The 17,575-nt window shown below is 37.1% G+C and overlaps 4 protein-coding genes across 6 annotated transcripts; 2 read left to right on the forward strand and 2 right to left on the reverse strand.

Moving 5' to 3' along the window:
* The first annotated feature begins 1,133 nt into the window (after nt 1-1,133).
* LOC119993812 (DNA polymerase delta subunit 4) lies at nt 1,134-2,385 on the forward strand. 2 transcript variants are annotated; one of them, XM_038841084.1, is made up of 3 exons: nt 1,134-1,367; nt 1,495-1,545; nt 1,962-2,385. In XM_038841084.1, exons 1-3 carry the CDS (start codon nt 1,196-1,198, stop codon nt 2,153-2,155), a joined length of 417 nt encoding a protein of 138 aa, XP_038697012.1. In that variant the 5' UTR covers nt 1,134-1,195; the 3' UTR covers nt 2,156-2,385. The 2 variants fall into 2 exon arrangements, with proteins under 2 accessions (XP_038697012.1, XP_038697013.1); XM_038841085.1 differs by lacking the exon at nt 1,495-1,545 and having other exon boundaries at nt 1,137-1,367.
* On the reverse strand, nt 2,210-6,601 carry LOC119993809 (maltose excess protein 1, chloroplastic-like). Of its 2 annotated transcripts, XR_005466572.1 has the most exons (10): nt 6,302-6,601; nt 5,669-5,851; nt 5,053-5,343; nt 4,834-4,923; nt 3,730-3,831; nt 3,522-3,640; nt 3,210-3,272; nt 3,053-3,114; nt 2,528-2,839; nt 2,210-2,414 (listed from the first exon to the last, which is right to left on the reverse strand). XR_005466572.1 is itself a non-coding variant. In XM_038841081.1 (9 exons), the coding sequence occupies exons 1-9, from the start codon at nt 6,530-6,532 to the stop codon at nt 2,757-2,759; spliced, it is 1,224 nt and encodes a 407-aa protein (XP_038697009.1). In that variant the 5' UTR covers nt 6,533-6,601; the 3' UTR covers nt 2,477-2,756. The 2 variants fall into 2 exon arrangements, 1 of the variants encoding a protein (XP_038697009.1); XM_038841081.1 differs by lacking the exon at nt 2,210-2,414 and having other exon boundaries at nt 2,477-2,839.
* A 622-nt stretch (nt 6,602-7,223) lies between these two features.
* Nucleotides 7,224-11,098, forward strand: LOC119992474 (tyrosine--tRNA ligase 1, cytoplasmic-like). The gene is made up of 10 exons (XM_038839174.1): nt 7,224-7,383; nt 7,495-7,663; nt 8,075-8,364; nt 8,462-8,558; nt 9,109-9,214; nt 9,313-9,395; nt 9,506-9,651; nt 9,933-10,038; nt 10,573-10,632; nt 10,758-11,098. The coding sequence occupies exons 1-10, from the start codon at nt 7,286-7,288 to the stop codon at nt 10,776-10,778; spliced, it is 1,176 nt and encodes a 391-aa protein (XP_038695102.1). The 5' UTR covers nt 7,224-7,285; the 3' UTR covers nt 10,779-11,098.
* A 750-nt stretch (nt 11,099-11,848) lies between these two features.
* On the reverse strand, nt 11,849-16,450 carry LOC119992938 (RNA polymerase sigma factor sigA-like). Its single transcript, XM_038839780.1, has 10 exons — nt 16,080-16,450; nt 14,730-15,579; nt 14,281-14,479; nt 14,064-14,156; nt 13,248-13,376; nt 13,007-13,060; nt 12,845-12,922; nt 12,665-12,727; nt 12,268-12,380; nt 11,849-12,174 (listed from the first exon to the last, which is right to left on the reverse strand). The coding sequence occupies exons 2-10, from the start codon at nt 15,425-15,427 to the stop codon at nt 12,066-12,068; spliced, it is 1,536 nt and encodes a 511-aa protein (XP_038695708.1). The 5' UTR covers nt 15,428-15,579; nt 16,080-16,450; the 3' UTR covers nt 11,849-12,065.
* Nucleotides 16,451-17,575: the final 1,125 nt, after the last annotated feature.

The following is a 17,575-nucleotide window of genomic DNA, read 5'->3' on the forward strand; positions in this document are numbered from 1 at the left end:
ATTTTATCCGTTGCTGAAAAACACTGGACACATCCTTGTCATCATTTTGGTGCACCAAAAATTCTTAAAAAGTTCTGAAAAAATCGTAAATGTATAGGATTTTGCATGACAAATCTAACGATATATTTTTTGTTTAGAAAAAAAATCTAATTAGAAAAAAAATCTAATTAGAAAAAAAAACTAATTAAATATGAAAAGGATATGATAATTCTACATCATCGGATATAAATTTAAAAGATTCGATGTAGGATCAAGATAAATTTGATTTTTGTTTTAAAACAAAAAATATATATCGTCGTGTTCGTTATGAAAAATACTATACATTTATGATTTTTTTTTAAAAAAATTTTGGTACAGTGAATAGGTCCCAGTATTGAAAAACACTAGACTTACCCCCAATCCCTAAATTTTCTCTTAACCAAGACACTGGCGTATGAATCGCTTGGCTCATTATTCAACGCGATAAGAGTCCTCGACTCTCCCATTGCTTGGGAACGTATGATTTCATTTCACAACCATATTATATCCCGTCTTACATGATAAATCTCGAGCACGTGAGGTGACTCCAAAGAAAATTTTGCTAGACAAATGGTGTGTTTGATGAGGCTGTTCACAGAACGAATCCACTAACGGTCCCGCAACCAAACATGTGAAAAAAGAGGGCGATACCGCCCTCAAATCACAAGCTTTGAAATGGAGCTTGTGAGGGCGTTATTGTTATTCCCTTTTTTTAAAAAAATTTTTTATGAGGCCCCACGTGCTTTGAAGTCAACTTTTCAATTGTTTTAATAAAAAAACATGATGGGACCCAGCTTGAATAATAAACATTACTAATAAACCTCACCTAAGGACATCTCGGGTTTAGCAAAAATATACTGGTCATAAAACAATGAGACCTTGCCATTAAAGCCCAGTCCATGTTTCGTAGGCCCAAGCCCAAGTGCCCAACCCAGACCAATAAACTATCTGTGTGAATCTGTCGTGGGCCGGGCCGAACTAGCGGGCTGGAATTCCACATTTCCACTTCTCAAAAACCCACGTTTGGAAACCAAAATATAAAAATTACAAGAACATCTCTAAAATAAGTGAATTTGTAATCGTGCCCCAAGTCGTTGTATAAATTGAATCACGAGACCCCCAAAATCAAGGCAAGCGAGATTTGAAATTTGAAAAGAGTGCAGAGGAAGAGAGAGAGATGGCAAGCAAAAGCAGCATGAAGGGTTTCTACAGGCAAAAGAAAGCGATCGCGAAAACCCCAAAAGCGTCTTCCTCCAAGAAGAAGTCTCCACCAAAGCATGCTGCCGCTATCGGCTCCGATGTAGTGCAGCCACCGGCCCTCATCTCCCACGGGTCTCTCGACCTTCAAGGTCCTACCTCTTCTGTCTTTGTTCGATTAGTTTCTTTTCCTTCAATCTTTTCTAGGGTGCTTGTTTGGAATGTTGTGTTTTTTGTGAATTGATTTTACTGACTCAAGAATTGATTTTTTTTGTCAAGAATCTTGGTGTGTTTTTTTTAGCGGATTACCGGTTTTGGAAGTAGAGCAAGGTTTGTCATTATTTTTGTCACTTCTGGCATTATAGCTATGTGTGAATTTTATGGATTTAAACAGATGGTTGTCCTTACACTGGTTAGTGACTGTATATATCGCTTTCGATTTTGAAAGTTTTTGAGAGTTTTATGGAAGATATGATAATAAGACAATCTTCTGAGAAGGGGACTTGTGAATCTTGTATTGTTGTTCTCAAACCTAGAGTTAAAAAAATGGATCATGATTTGTGAAACAAAGGCAATTTTGGAAATGAAGTTTATACAACACAGTTTGTAGTTTTCTTAATGTTTTCTTAGGTGTTTGCATGTGTTCTTTTCAGTAAGTTCAACTATGAATTTCATGTTTAATACATGGGTACATGTATATTTTGCAATGCTTAATTGCTTATGCTTTCTTTGTTCTGGGTTGATAGATGATTATGATGAGAAAGAGCAATTGTTGAAGCAATTTGACATGAACATGGTGTATGGACCATGCCTTGGTATGACTCGAATGGCACGATGGGAGCGTGCTCAAGGTTTAGGTTTAAGCCCACCTAAGGAAATAGAGCTTCTGTTGAAAACTGGCAAGGCTCGAGCAGACTGCTTGTGGGATGGCCGTGTTTAGAAGCTATCAGCCTAGCACCCTGGTTTATGTACATCAGATCATCTAGTATGATAGTATCAGAGTTGAAGTTATGTATTTCTTTTCTTTTCTCCAATCTGAGGTATAGTATCTGGCTGTACCGCTTGTTGCTGTTTGTATGCTATGATGAACTCCAGCTGTGTCTGATCTTTTGCCAAGGGGGTGTTTTGTAGACCAAGAAGTTGATATTGTGCTAAGATTTGGTACTTCTACCATGGTTGTTAAATTTGCTCAGTTTGGCCTGTTAAGAAGTTGACATTGTGCTAAGTATTAGGTCAAGTTACATAAATTGAACAGCATCAGTTTTGCAACATACTCCAAAGGTAAATACTGATGGATGATCATCCTTATTACCTTTACATTAACGGCATACTCATGTCAACAGTAAACGTAAATTGGATAGTATTAACTCTCAGTTGCGATCTAAACTGCAACAGCTGCTTATAAAAAAAAGTACTGTAACCAGCCGTGTTTATCATGCACTGCTGCTATCTTCTAACAAGGTAGGATGCTCTCCCCTTCACACCCAAGATTGTGATATGAGAATGCATCTCTGCCATATGCGTTCCAAAGAAGCTTCAGTTTACGTGCCAACAACCAGCGCTTTCAAAGACGTCAGAGGAGAGCTGTAGCCATAGACTACAGAGTCTCTCCAAAATGCTGTTCCTGTTGTTCAGCGAAACAAATCACATTTACTTTATGGTCGTCGTTTTTGTAAACCCAGAGCCAGAAGGGTAAAAAAAAAATTATAACTTGCTTATTCCCTCTCCCAAACCTCCATTATAAAAAAGGGCAATATTCGGGGAGCTTTTGGTTTATCTATATGTGCAATTCCATACCCCAAAAAAGGTGGAAAGTTAAAATAAGATGCAGCATTACCTAACCAAGCCAACAAACCAGCCGTTGCTGCTAGAAAGAATTCCCGGCTGAGACAATTGAAACTGCAAAGAAAACAGTGTTTTTTGTTGTGAAAGATGTTGACCTTCTAAAACAGCAAAAACGATATTGGATCGAAGCCATGAATTAGTGCACTTACGAGTACAAGCATACAATATTCCCATAGCCATAAAAAAGAGTAGCCCACGTTGAACCAGTGAACCTGCACCCACGATTCGTTCAGTATTTTATTTAAAAAGTTTATTCAAGGCATCAAGAACTGTCTAATTTAAAATCATGAGTAAGCTGATGATAGGTAGCAGCATGCTGTTTATCATGTCCTTTGTAATTCCAGGTCTTATTTGTTCCACTAACACAAGAAGTAGAATCAACAATTGAATTCCCTTCATTCCATTCACATGCAACAAACATAATTGTATAGGAATATGTTCAGACAGGAGAAAGAAATTACCACATGAAATCACGAATGAAAAGTGCACGTGGGATCATAAGCCCATTTCCAATCATAGCAAGTACCATCGTGAAAGCTGACAACCCCCTAATGTTATCAGGATTCAGAAAATTTGTCCACTGGAAAGGAAGAATACACCTTCATTAGGGAACTAAAAAGTATTTTCATTGATACAGCAGAATTTTAGACACGTATCAAAATAAATTACCATTTGTGCAACAGGCATCCACATAAAGAGTATTGTAGCCGTCCATCCAGATAGTGCTCCAACAAATTTGGCACCTTTGTCTGAAAGTTTGCCCATACGTGCCTGGAAATATTAGAAGTTGAGGGTTAAGAAGAAGAAACCAATTTGAGGTTGGTTTTTCAATGCCATTTCAAATTATTCAACTTGAAGACAACAAATTAATTCCAAACAAGTTCCAGATGAAATGAGATTTTGCCTGACTTTGTAACACAAACCATTGATGTTAGCAACATGCCATTTGTTTTACCCTATGTAATTTACTAACCATTCACGAATTAGAGTGAAGATACCTGAACGTCAGGATATTACATGAAACTCTTGAGAGGAATAATTGCAAGAGGGTCCTTCAGTTTTCTACTTTTCTCAGGCAATCCCTTAGTAATAAGTCAATAATAAAGGATTAGGTACTTCAGTTTCAAAGAGTTTGATCTACATTGTTAAGGACTTGCAATTATGTATAAATACAGGCAGTTTGATTATGTTCCTTAGGAGGATAACTCGAGGCGAAACCAATATTTATATTTCTTCTATTCTCTCTACCTATAATGAATATGATGCAAATGCTGAGATACACCAGGAAAGCTATAACTGACTCAGCACAGAAACCTGCCTGGTTTGATCCAATGTTGCAAGAAGAAAGGAGCACTTTGTACAGTTGATCCTCTTAAAGAACTTAATTGCTATTTATAATTGTTTGTCATACCAGAAAACATTATGCTTAACAAAATTTTGATTTACCGTTTCAAAGTTCACATCCTGGAATAGATCAATGTAACTATAATTATAAAATATTTTTTCCAAGTCCAGCAACTCTAAAGTTAGGCTATTGCTAAGCTGTGCCCACCGTTCTTTTTAATGGAAGGAAATTTTATAAAGCATCCTCCTGGAAAAGGTGATTTCTTTCCGAGTTGGAGATTGTGGATAGAATTACCCCTTACATTTAAAGATGACAAAAAAAATTCCTGATAAATGCAACAAGGTTTAGTAACGAGAAAAAAAAGCAATGCTTCTATGGCTCTATGCACAACTGAAGAACAATAATGCAACAAGTTATAAAATGCCTACCATTATAACAGCTGAAATAGCCACAATAAAAGCTACTGTCCCAGGTATGACACTTCTTGGTACATATGGTATAAATGTTGACCACATAATCTGCATTTCAAATTGGTACGCACAGAGATTAATAAATAAAAAGGCAATCCAATAACTAAACAAAATAGTCACAAATATTCACTCAAAACTAATATGTGTGTATGTGTGAGAGAGGGAGAGACAGAGTACTTGGGGGAGGACTGATAGGCCACCAACAGTCATAAAATCTTCCCAAAACTGCCAGATTCTGGCATTGAGCATATCAAGGTAATTCATCAAATTCAAAATAAGACCAGAAGCCACAACTACAGAAGTGGTCACGAAATAAGGCAGAGGCATGGCATCTGCCATTGCAAGCTGAGCAAACACCACATAAGTTGATATCACACCCAACGTTTGCACCAAAGCTGCTTCAATCTCTCTCTTCTTCGCAAAGTATGAAAGCAATGAAAGGTTCCCAAGCAAACCAGTAAACATTCCCTGCATTTGCAATTTACAACCATTGACTTAGGTTCCAGGAGATGACTTCATTCAACATTGAGAAAACAAAGGTAATGAAAATAAACTAAAGTTTATACTCCATAAATACCATAGCCTCAAACCTCGAGGTTGGGGTGGGTGATAGGTTTAGATTTTATTATCAAGGGAAGGAAGAAACTTCTAAAATTAAGGGAAGACTTGGCAACTATTGATTTATTATATCGCAGACAAAAAAATGGCTAGATATGATCCTGAAAACTAGGTCCGAAAAAAAAAGACGAAATTTAAGGATATAAAACTAAACAGAATCTAATTATATTGTTACCAGCCATGGCACTGCCAAAAGGGCAGCTTTATTTCCTGCCAAGAGATTCTGAGCATTGAGGATAATCTGTGGCAATTGCAATAACATAAATGGTATATTTGCAGCTCCAGAAAATTTTGCTGTCAAGGAATCCCATTGTTCGTAGCCCTTACTGTTCTTGAAGTTAACAGAGCCCTTCAAATTCTGTAAAGAAAAAGAGAATATCAGTGCACAAGTCACATTCTATACTTTCCAATATAAGTAAGATGTAAACATCACAGAAACTCGGTTTCATATAAAATTTTCAGCTAAAACATTTCAATAAATGAAGCCAAGCATTTCTTAAGAGTTGAGAGATTCTAACAAAAACAACCTCTAAATCAATCTTCTTCCTTTTCTATTGAGATTTCTAAGCAACCGGAAATTCAAACCAAGTCCATATGGTCCTTTAATCTACAAAATTCAGTCAAGTCTATTTTCAATTTCTTTTAGATAGGTTGTTATTTCAGGTTTTCCAGAATTGATAAACCTGATGACTCCACGATTTAAAGCTTCACTTCAACCTCATTTTCTCAGCAGCACACGCCAACGATGCAGTACGTATCTCGTAAAGAAATTCGAGAAGAAATCTACAATATGAAACGGAAAACGTACCTTGTGAAGAGGGCGAGGCACGTCGGAGTCGAGCGCAGCAACCGGGCCGAGTCGCCGGTGAAGCGAAGCGAGAGAGTACCGAGTGTATGAGCTCTTCAGTGTCAAAGCCAATGACTTAAACGGAATTGATGAAGAATAGCAAGGATAGTTTGGGTATAAAGACGCAAACGATAGGTACGGTGTGTTAATGGCCGTACAAGAACTGCCACCCACTGTCACCAATTTGTCCATTGAATTCAGATTCTGAGATATACGAAGAAGAAAGAGTGAGAGAGAAAGAGAAGCGAGATAAAAAGAAAGATCAAACGACGTTCATTGCAGATACAGTCATCAAATCTCTAGGTGACACGTGGCCTGCGCGTATCTGCCTTGTCACATGTATGCACGTGACCTTGTGAAGATATTTAATGAAGAAGAAGCAATGCCGGTGAACCGGATCTTGTCTGGCAAAAAATTCCAACGAGCCACCCGTTTAGGGTGGAAAAAAAACCCGTTTCTGAGTCAGTTTTGGATCGGATAACAATGTTTATAAAATATTTATATATATGTTTGGATTCTAATCCTAATTAAATTTCAAACGTATTTAATTGATCATATTCGGATAAGTGAATCGAACAATAACCTAATCAGGAGTAGAATCTGAACAAGTAAATCGGATCAGATTTATGTGTTTTGTTCAGGACCCAATTTTAAACCAGACCAAAATTTGTGTTTGAACCAAAATTTCAGACATTAACTTATGTCCAAAATTAATTTAATCTGGATCGGACATATTTGATCTTTCAAATTGGATAAAATTTTGTCATCCCTACACCCGTCACCCCGCTGACGGTTAAACCTGGCCCATTTATGGAAAAATGTGTTGGGCCTCCTAATCAGGCCCAAATAGTGAAGTAAAGTAAACGAATAAGGGAAGGGCAGCAAACCCTAATACAAACATATTGCGTGAAAATAGGATTATCTGTATACGCTAGGGGAGAGCAAATGTCGACGGAGGAGCAGAAAATCTCCGATGAAACCCCGCCGACGCAAGAAGTTCAGTCTCTCACCATCAATGCCCAGGCTCTAAGATTCCCTACTCTGTAAGTTGTATTCTGTACACTTCTGAATCTGTATAATGAATGTGTAATTGTTGTGGCTTGGAGGGGGTTTGAATTGAATTTAGGGTTTGACGATGGTTACATGATGATTAGGTCGTTGACTGATGAGGAGAGAGAGAGAGGAGAGCGCAGATATGCTCTGGTGAGGAGTATAGGTGAGGAGTGTATTCAAGAAGACGAGCTCTTCAATCTTCTTGCCAAGAAAGACCAACCAATCTCTTATGACGGATTTGAGCCGTCCGGCAGAATGCATATTGCCCAGGTATGTTGTACTTCCTCTATATGCATTCCACATTTCTCATTCTATTTGTAATTTCGAATTGGCTCACCTAGCTTTTTTGTGGAAACAGTTTACATAGCTTAGCTTTTGCATAGTAGATATCAAGTTTTTGTGCTGGTGATCATTAAATTGCTTAGTTTATTAAATAAAAGAAATGGAAAGAAATTGTTGCTGCAAGATTTGACTGAAATTGAACTAGAACAGCCAATTGGAACATTTCGAAATGGGTTCCATGGTTTCATCATTCAAATATGATCCTTTAGGGTCGATCTTAGAACAAGGGATGAAATGCTTATTAGTTTGCATAGTGTCAATGACAGTGAACTTGCCCCTAATCTCTTTGAGTGTAAAATTTTTTTCTCCCCTTAATGCTGTTTTTTGGTTACTGAAAAGGGAGTAATGAAGGCAGTTAATGTAAACAAACTGACCGATGCCGGTTGCAAAGTAAAAATATGGATTGCAGATTGGTTTGCACAGCTGAACAACAAAATGGGGGGTGACTTAAAGAAGATTCAAACAGTTGGCCGTTATTTGATTGAGATTTGGAAAGCTGTTGGCATGAAACTTGAGGATGGTAAAGTGGAATTCTTGTGGTCTTCTGAAGAAATCAACTCCAGGGCAGCCGAGTACTGGCCTCTAGTTATGGATATAGCTCGCAGGAATAAGCTTCCTAGAATTATGAGGTGCAGGGTTAAGATTCCATTTTTCACCCTATCCTTTTCAATTTTCCCAAAATATCCATGAAGATTGAACTAAAAGTATGATTGTGTCCTACCTTAGGTGTTGTCAAATTATGGGCCGTAGTGAAACAGACGAGTTGGCAGCAAGCCAGATATTCTACCCTTGCATGCAGTGTGCTGACATATTTTTCCTCAAGGTACAAGTAGTTTTTTGATGATTTGGTGGATGTCACTTTGCTTGCTGGCATGGTAAACATTTTGATGAAATGGTTGGATTTTAGAAATAGGTGTTATTCTGACTTCTGATATTGCCTAAATACATAGAACTTAAAAATATGCTACTTGTCCGGAAGTTCCTTTCTTTCTCAAGAAATGGGGAAACTTGTTGAAGTTCCTGTGCAGTAACACAACTCAGCTCATGCATTCTATGAAGTTTTCTCTTTCTTTTTATTTACTGTTTGCTTCTATAATCTACCTGACAACCTCTTTCAAACATGGCTCAATATTTGATACACTTTTCTAAGTCTCTTTTTTCCCCCTAATCATGTGATGGTACTGTTTGTGACTTCGTTATAAAGCTAGTAAAGGATTTGCAGAAAGACTGATTGACCGCATGCGATTGATGAAATTCTGTGTTGGCCCATCATATATAACCCGTGAATGCATGATATTCTTTTATATGTGTTTTTGTAGTATATATATGTTGTTGGACATTTGTTCTCATTGTCGAATTGATTTGACCTACAGGCTGATATATGTCAGTTGGGCATGGATCAAAGAAAAGTTAATGTACTTGCAAGAGAGTACTGTGATGACATAAAGAGAAAAAACAAGCCCATAATCTTATCCCATCGTATGGTTCAATATTTCATGCTAATTTGTTGAAAATACATTGTGAATTTTGTAGGTTCTTTATGGAAACCTTTATGGACTTTGTTATTGTGAATGCAGACATGCTACCGGGATTGCAGCAAGGGCAAGAAAAGATGTCAAAAAGTGACCCATCCTCTTCCATCTACATGGAAGATGAGGAGGTATATAGTTGTTTTGCGTTAAGGAGTTTTTGTTTGTAAATTTTCGTAATTGATTTCATGTTTCATCTTGGATGCTGTAACTGTGATTCTTCTTTTTATTGATGTCATAGGCAGAAGTCAATGTGAAGATAAAGAAAGCATACTGTCCTCCAATGATCGTTGAAGGAAATCCTTGTCTGGAGTATATAAAATATATCATCTTACCATGGTTTCATGAGTTTAGCGTGGAGCGTAGTGTAAAAAATGGTGGAGACAAGTAAGTTGTCTTGAATTATGAAACAAGTGAGTTGTGTTGAATTCTGAAACTAAATTAGTTGCGTCTATTATATATCTTCTTCTTTTCTGTTGGATATAGTCTGAGCCATTTTGTGCAATTCTTCGATCTCATTCACTTATCTAAACTCTCCATACTTGATAAAGTTTCTAGTACTGATAATTTTTCTTCAAGTGCCATCTTCTGTTCTGACAGTGCCGACACAATGGTGCTATGAATATGTATAATCTAATGAATTTATGTGATGTGTTGTATCAACTCAGGACCTACAACAGCTATGAAGAACTTGTTGCTGACTATGAAAAGGGTGAATTACATCCTGCTGACCTGAAACATGCTTTGTCCGGTGCTTTAAACAGGATTCTGCAAGTAAGCATTTCTTATGCCCTTGTATGACTAATCAAGGAGTAATCAATTGCTCTGCAAAATCTCAGATCTATAAATTTTTCTTTGCATTCAAAAACATTCAGATTCTTGGAAGCTGTGTTAGATATGAAGCAGATCAAATCACTTATGAATAGTGTGCTATTGAATATATGAAATGTTAGAGATCCATTGAGGATATATTTTTTTATTCTTTTTTGAATGGGGAAAGAAGCAACATTACAACTCAAGATAGTGGGATCAAAGCCATATCTGATTGGAATCAAATTACTGTACCCAAGGTTTACTCTTGGCCATGAAACCGCCTGAAAAACATCAGGGGATCACCTCCAGTTTAGTATCTTCTCACCGCAAAAGGTCAAAGTACACTCTCAAACCAAGTCGGACTGGTTTAGAGGTCCTTGATTTATGGGGATGACTTTTATGTGGAGAAACATAGTTTGGTAATTTGATGGTAGATGTCATCCTTCCAATTTTCTGTATTTTATTAGCTAACCATAATTTTTATGTTTCTTGCAGCCTGTACGTGATCATTTCAGCCACGATGCTGGTGCTAAGGATCTGTTGAAGCGGGTCAAGGTTTGTGCATCTGGAATGTTTTGTTATTTTGTGTAAGATCAGATAAGCACCTTTTCTTTACTTGTTATAATGCCTATCCTTTTCTTCAGCAACTCTGACTCTCTTCTGCTTTTTTTGTTATGCAGGGTTATAGGGTAACCAGGTGATTACAAGAAGAATTGATTTTCTTCCTTCACTAATTTCTACTAAAAAAATGTCTATTAGTACATACATTTAGATGTTAAAAGCAAATTAAATAGTGAAGGTTTTCCTTTGTTTAAGTGGTTCACTTTTCTTTTCTTATATCGAAATGAACGTTGCTGATGACACATTAAGATGCAATGAAGAGATGGTCACCAGGATAAGCTTAGTTCATGTTGCAGTGGTTTTGAAATACGTCATGTCAGATTGTGAAATTTGTAAGTGTCATGTTTGGTTGTGACCTCTTGATTGAAGTGCAATATAAATAACAGTGAATTTTATTGCATTTTACTTGTTTCTTACTATTGATATTTACCTATTAAACTCGGGTTACAATGTTCGGATAGGTAATTTTGTGTCTTTGAGATTGATGTTCGTTGCCTCAACATATTAATTAAAGGGTTGTGCGAGAGTAGGAACATGGAGTCTGCATTCTATGTGCTCGACGAATTTTCTAAGCGAAAGTGTGGGCCTATTGTTAGGACGTACTCAACGTTAATGCGCGGCCTGTATGAAAATTGAAGGGCAGAGAAAGCAATTAAATTTCTTGATAGAATGGAAAATGAGGAATTGATGCAGATACGATCGATCACATTCAAGCAAGGCAGGGTCGAAGAGGGAAAGGAGCGTTTGAATGGAATGAGCTCTTGTATGTGGGGTCCTATCATGAACTCTTGTATGGTTTGCTTGATAGGAAGAAAATTGTTCTCTTGTATGGTTTGCTTGATAGGAGGAAAATTGTTGAAAGCAAAGGAGTTGACGGTTAGGATGATTTTGGTGGGTGCAAGGCCTAGAAGTTAGGGTTGTGTAAAAAATTACGGAATCCATAGTAAGTTATTTTCAAAAAAATAAAAATTACATATTTCTTCAAAGAATCGATCGAAAATATGATAGATAATCAAAATAACCATCAATAGTCAATTAGTCGGTTAAATTCATGTCAAAAAAATTGAAAAATAAAAAGAAAATAAACTGGAAAAAAAAAACCGATCGTAAAAAGAAAATAAACTGGAAAAAAAAAACCGATCGTAACTGATAGAGGTTAATTCATGGTTTAGTTTTTGACATAATATACAAAAATAGAGTTTTGCTGCAATATACAACAAGCATTTGATCAGTGTTTCTTAAGTCGTTACAGAAAGTTCAGACCAGAGACCCAAACAATACCTCGTATAAAGATTTCTGATAAAAAATGCAGATTCAGTTCTCTCTATATATATACACACAATCTCACTGTTGAATCCTCAACAAAATTAATGTTTGATTAACATAGCATCCATGTTCCTCTTCCTCGCAGCGTTTTTCAGTTTCTCTAGCGCGACAAGTCCAACTTGCCGTACTCTTTCTCTCGACAAACCTATCCTGAACATGTTCATACGACGATATTACTAACAAAACTTCGAACAGAAGGAAGTTTTGAAGGAAGAGATGAGGCAAGAACTTTCAACAACTCACCGTTTACTAATGTCCTCCCAGGTAAGACATTCGTTATCCAGACCGTAGTAAAGACGTATAATGTCCCTCTCCCGTTCTTGAAGTGTTGAGTTGATGAGCTTGTTTACTTCATCCTGCAGTTAAATCACTGGTAGTGTAACTTTTCTTGGACTGGCTCATCACATCAATATATCTTTAGAATAAGTTCACATCGTTCAGAAAATCGAATTCGAATTACAAATACAGACTCCATATGGGGATTATTAGAATCTCACATTTTAGTGAAGCCAGTATTTTCAGTAACAGAAATTTAAGTACTATGACCAAAAACATAAATAAAGCTCAGCAGACAACAACGGTTCAGTTCAACATCGATCTCTAGTTCTTATCTGTCTCTATATTTTTTGGTTTGGTTTACCTTAAGCAACCACCCGTCTACTCCATGCCACGGATTGTTCTCTAGGCGATTATCTGCAATGTACTTCAGAAAACAAAAGAAGGGAAACAAAGAAAACAAATAGTCAATCGTGTGTAGGGGAGGGGCGGAAACAAGGAAAGAAATCCTAGAGTGATTTTCGTAAATTAAATTCCTACTTACACTATGATGAGTCTCTCCAGGAAGACCATTCAGTGATGGGAATGCATCCCTATCAAGGGAGAAGACCTTACTAATCGCCTGCATACAGTGGTGTTATAGAGTAAGCAAAGAGTAAACACGAACCTGAAACGGTGAAACCATAGGTATTTTAAAATTCAGTACCTCTGTAGCATTCCTAACTTTCTTTTGTGACATTTTCAAGGATTCTGCAATTCTCTAAACAAAAAGAAAAGAATAAGTGGAACAGAGATGTCAGGAACAAGAAGATTAAAAAAAAAAAAAATTGAAAAATGATATCCTGAGAATCTTGATTTGTGCTCAGAGATTCGTAACGACTGGATCAAGCACCGACTGATAGTTAGCATACAAAAATGAAGTATTTAAAATAAAACTAATGACTTACATCAATAGAAGGAGTTATTCCTTTCTCTTGCAGCTTAATCTTGGCATTGCGAATTAGTCCTAACCGTTCGTGTAAATGTGTAGGCAACCGTAAAGTTCTGGAGTTGTCAATTAATGCTCTTGAAACACCCTGGTAAAGATGAAATTTGAAAGGAAAAAAAAAAATCAAAGATCAGATCTCCACTGACGCTAATTACTGCGCAGACTCATTCTCACCAGATTATTACAACTTATAGACAAGAGCAGCATACATTTTTTCTGTTTATGTTTAAAACAGGGAGATTTGAGGAAAGGGATACTTTACAGATTCGTATATCAGTTTAAACCACTTGACACACCCCAAACAAGGACAGAAAGAAGCAAATTATTCTACAGTCGAGGTAATTAACAAATTGCTTAAAGTGATTCTTTGGAGATCATTCAAATCACATCTATGACATTCATAACAGTTAGTCTATATTAGTAATACTAAAGGCATCTAGATCTGTAGCAATTAATGAAAATAAACTAAATAAGTAAATAATATAGACTATGAACATATGTCGAGGAAGGGTGGTTCTTACAGTGAATACTCCCCGTTTCATTCAAATTTAAAGACAAACCATTATAATTGCTATATAGAAAAGCTTGCAAATTCCTCCATGATCTAATCAAATCAAAAACTCTATTTAGGTCCCATATTGAGAAAGTGTAATCATTTTAAAGACATTGTCAATCATAAATGGATGTAATGAAGTGCTTATTAACACGCAACATGCCTCACCATTTCTCATATTCCAAGGCTTACCACAAAAAAAAAGGCAACGACTAGCCTTACCTGACGTATCCACCAATACACATAAGTTGAAATCTTGAACCCTTTTGAAGAATCGAATTTCTCAATGCCACGCAATAGTCCAATCAAGCCACCCTGTATTGAGAAAATAAAAGTTGTTATAATGGGAGGGAAGAACCATAACTGGATTGTATGTTCACTACTACGTTGCAACGATTAACTTGAGGTCTCACAGTTGATGTCCAAAAAGGGAAAGTACCTGAACAAGGTCTCCCATTTCAGCACCCGTGTTCTCGTATCTTTGTGCAATAGACAAGACTAGCCGAACATTGCTCATTGCCAGCTTCTCCCTTGCCAAAGAACACTCCATCAATTTTGATTGTAGTTCAGAGCGGGAGATACTCAAGGAAGACGCAAATTGTTCATCACTGGGATCAGTCCCTAATCTCTCCTTCAGCCTAGAAAACCAATACAAAAGATTAAATAGAAGTTTTCATACTACAAGATCATGAAAAGTAAGCTCATAAGAAGAAGAGAAAATCTCTTGAGATTCATTAAACCAGTACATCATAGCTTCATTTTTTTCCTCTTGTGATTGGTTTGTGAGAGAAAAGATTTTTAATTATAAGATTTGAGGAAGAAACTTGTGACAATGAAACAATTAGCTGAATGGCATAGTATCTTCAATCCCTACACAGAAGGGTTCACCTGGATTTTCGATCCTCTAAGGCAAGGCCAGTTCTAATTATTTCAGACAGCCGCACAACTTCTGCATGAGGGAGAAGTTGCTCACTTATTACACCCTTCACATAGCCCCACTTCGAACGACTTGGAAGCAACTCTGGACTGATAAATGACTTTAGCTGCTTATGGCCATTAGGTTGCAATAATGATTTATTTTGGTTTGAAGTTTTCCTTCTAGAATTTATTCTCCTTTGCCGAGCACAGATACCGGAACAAGTGACAGGTATCTTCTTGGTAGTTTTTTCTCTAGGTGTTTCAGCTATTGCTGTGCTCTCGAACGAGAGGTTCCACTGCTTTTCCAGCATAGCCTTTTGCAGCAAAAGAAGAGCCTCCACTGAAGAGTCAAAATCAGAGCTTTCATCTTCTAACTCATTGGACCTCTGATACCACATCTCCTTGGTTGAAGGGACAGCAGCAGTACCAGCATGCTCTTCTTTAAGGGCCTTAATGGACCGTATGTTCTGATTTGATGCTGGAAAACTGGGGCTGTAGCTTGATGATTTCTTGGAAACTATCACATTCTTCGTTGAACAAGATTGACAATGCGAGAATCCATGATCACCGACATAAGAGAGCCTCTCAGTAATATCAGAATAATAGAAGGAGGAATTCAAAAGCCTCTTTCCTGCACTAAGTCCAATAACAGCTGCCGTAGCCATCATATGGTTTCTTTAAGTGCAGGTGCAGTTATCCGGACTCGTTTCCAACAAAATTGATGAATCAAAACAATGACATATAATGCTTTGACAGTAGATTGCTTCTAGGCCCCAACAAGAATGCTATAAGCTTGCCCTAAGATTACTTCCTTGGTTCGCTGCAGGGTCAAACAAAGAACAAAATCGAAAGCCTTAGGATTCTCCCGTTTTGATTTATGGACGTTGGGTACACCCAATATTAAGCACATCCTTTCAAAGGTGAAGTGATATTAATAAACACTTCATACACCAGAACTCATTGGAAATACACAGAATAGGGAAATCGGGGATCCAATAACCACACAAGTGCCAATTTAACTTCAAAGTTACTTAAATGGCATATTCGACAATACATCAATACATCAAGCTTGAAACCTCCAGACCCATATAGAATTTCATTGAATTGGAGCATTTTCACAAGGAACCCAGGACATATCTTTCACTGGAATGAATAAATGCACACATACTTAAATCAAAATCATATGACACGCAACATCAAGTTACATAAGATGGTCAAGAAAGATGGAGAATCAAATAATTGAAGCCAAATCAATGCAGCAGTTAACAGAAAGAAGTAATCAGTCGATTCAGTCTCCCAAAGTAAAACAAATACATTTACCTTTTGAGAGTATAAAAGAAGAGCAGAGACTGACAATCATAGAACAAACGTACGTGAAGAAATGGACATCAGAAGCCAGAACAGATAGAGAGAATGTGATAAAGAAGAAGGAGAAGAAGACGGTTATATCGAAATGAAGTGAAGGGCTTTAAGCAAGAACAAATGGTTTTTATTTTAAGTTAAAAAGATCTCATTTTTCTTACTAATCAAAAAGATAAAAGAAAAAAGAGGAAGCCGCAAATGGGTAGAGAAGAGAAGAGAAGATATGGGAAGGAGAGATGGGATTGGTTGGAACAGATATTCATTCCCATAATCTCATTCAATTGAGTGGTGTAGAAACTTCCACTCTTCCTCTTTTGTTTTCTTCTCTATCCATCAATCTCTGTTTTCTTTGCTTTAGATTTGATTCAAGTAGTTTGGTTGGGCAGCGCACACAACCAAAACACAACTGCATTTGAGCGATCGATGAAACTTGGGCCCCACAGCACACGTCAACCATCTAACTAACCATGTGCTCCACACACGCACCCTTGACCCGGTCTTGCCGGCCGGATCCGATTAATCGGGTCATTGTTGATTTTTTTTTTCCAAATAAATATCTATGTGAAAATGGTGGCATTGCGTCCAGACCGAATCATCCCGTCGCCCCCAATTATGATAGGATCCTAACAATTGGTTAATATCTTAGGTGCTGAGTTAAATCTTACGCGCATAACTCTGCAGCTGAGATAAGTGCGATATCAATTGATCATATCAGTAGATAGAAACGTAGGATTCAATGTGTCCAATTCTTCTGAGAATGCAGGAAGAGATAAATGCATTCTCCTCCCCATCATCATAACTGAAGAAACAAATGTCAAGACATCAAATTTACTCTTACCATTACATTACAATAAGAAGGAAATGTCCCCATCTCCATAACCATCCAACCTACTCATAATCCATAAATGAGAAGGAAAAAAAAAAAAAAAGAAACAAAAGATTAGCCAAGTTAGATTGGAACTTCTGCAATTCCAGGTACTGTAAAACCAAGGCCAAGTTACCATCGTGGATGTGAACAATCCATGCCCCAGTAAGTGTGTAGCTTCTGCAAAGCAATGTTGATAGAAGTATAGTATGTAATAGAATCCCAAACGAAATTTATCGTGCGGAAGTTCAAAAATAGGTACAAGATGAGCTCTCTTATAATAAAGTTGCATTGGCTGAATAATACAAGAACAAGGGCGAAGCCAGGATTTCAGACAAAGGGGAGCAAAAAAAATTAGTGGGGGTTTGGGGATAGCGCCCCCAAAATTTTTTTAGGACTAAGTATTATTTTAGTAAACTCACAACTCACCTGTCATGGAATAAAGTCGTCTCCGTCGTTTGACTCACTTTGTCAGTTTGTTGTAATTGAGACTTGAGTATTGAGAGTCGAGAGACATAAAAGATAGAGAGCAATTGAGCAAAGTTAAGTGGGTTTGCGCTTTTGATTTTTGTGGATTTTGCAAAACAAA

This window comes from Tripterygium wilfordii, chromosome 23, assembly GCF_013401445.1.
Source record: "Tripterygium wilfordii isolate XIE 37 chromosome 23, ASM1340144v1, whole genome shotgun sequence".
In the NCBI taxonomy this organism is placed as follows: Eukaryota; Viridiplantae; Streptophyta; class Magnoliopsida; order Celastrales; family Celastraceae; genus Tripterygium; species Tripterygium wilfordii.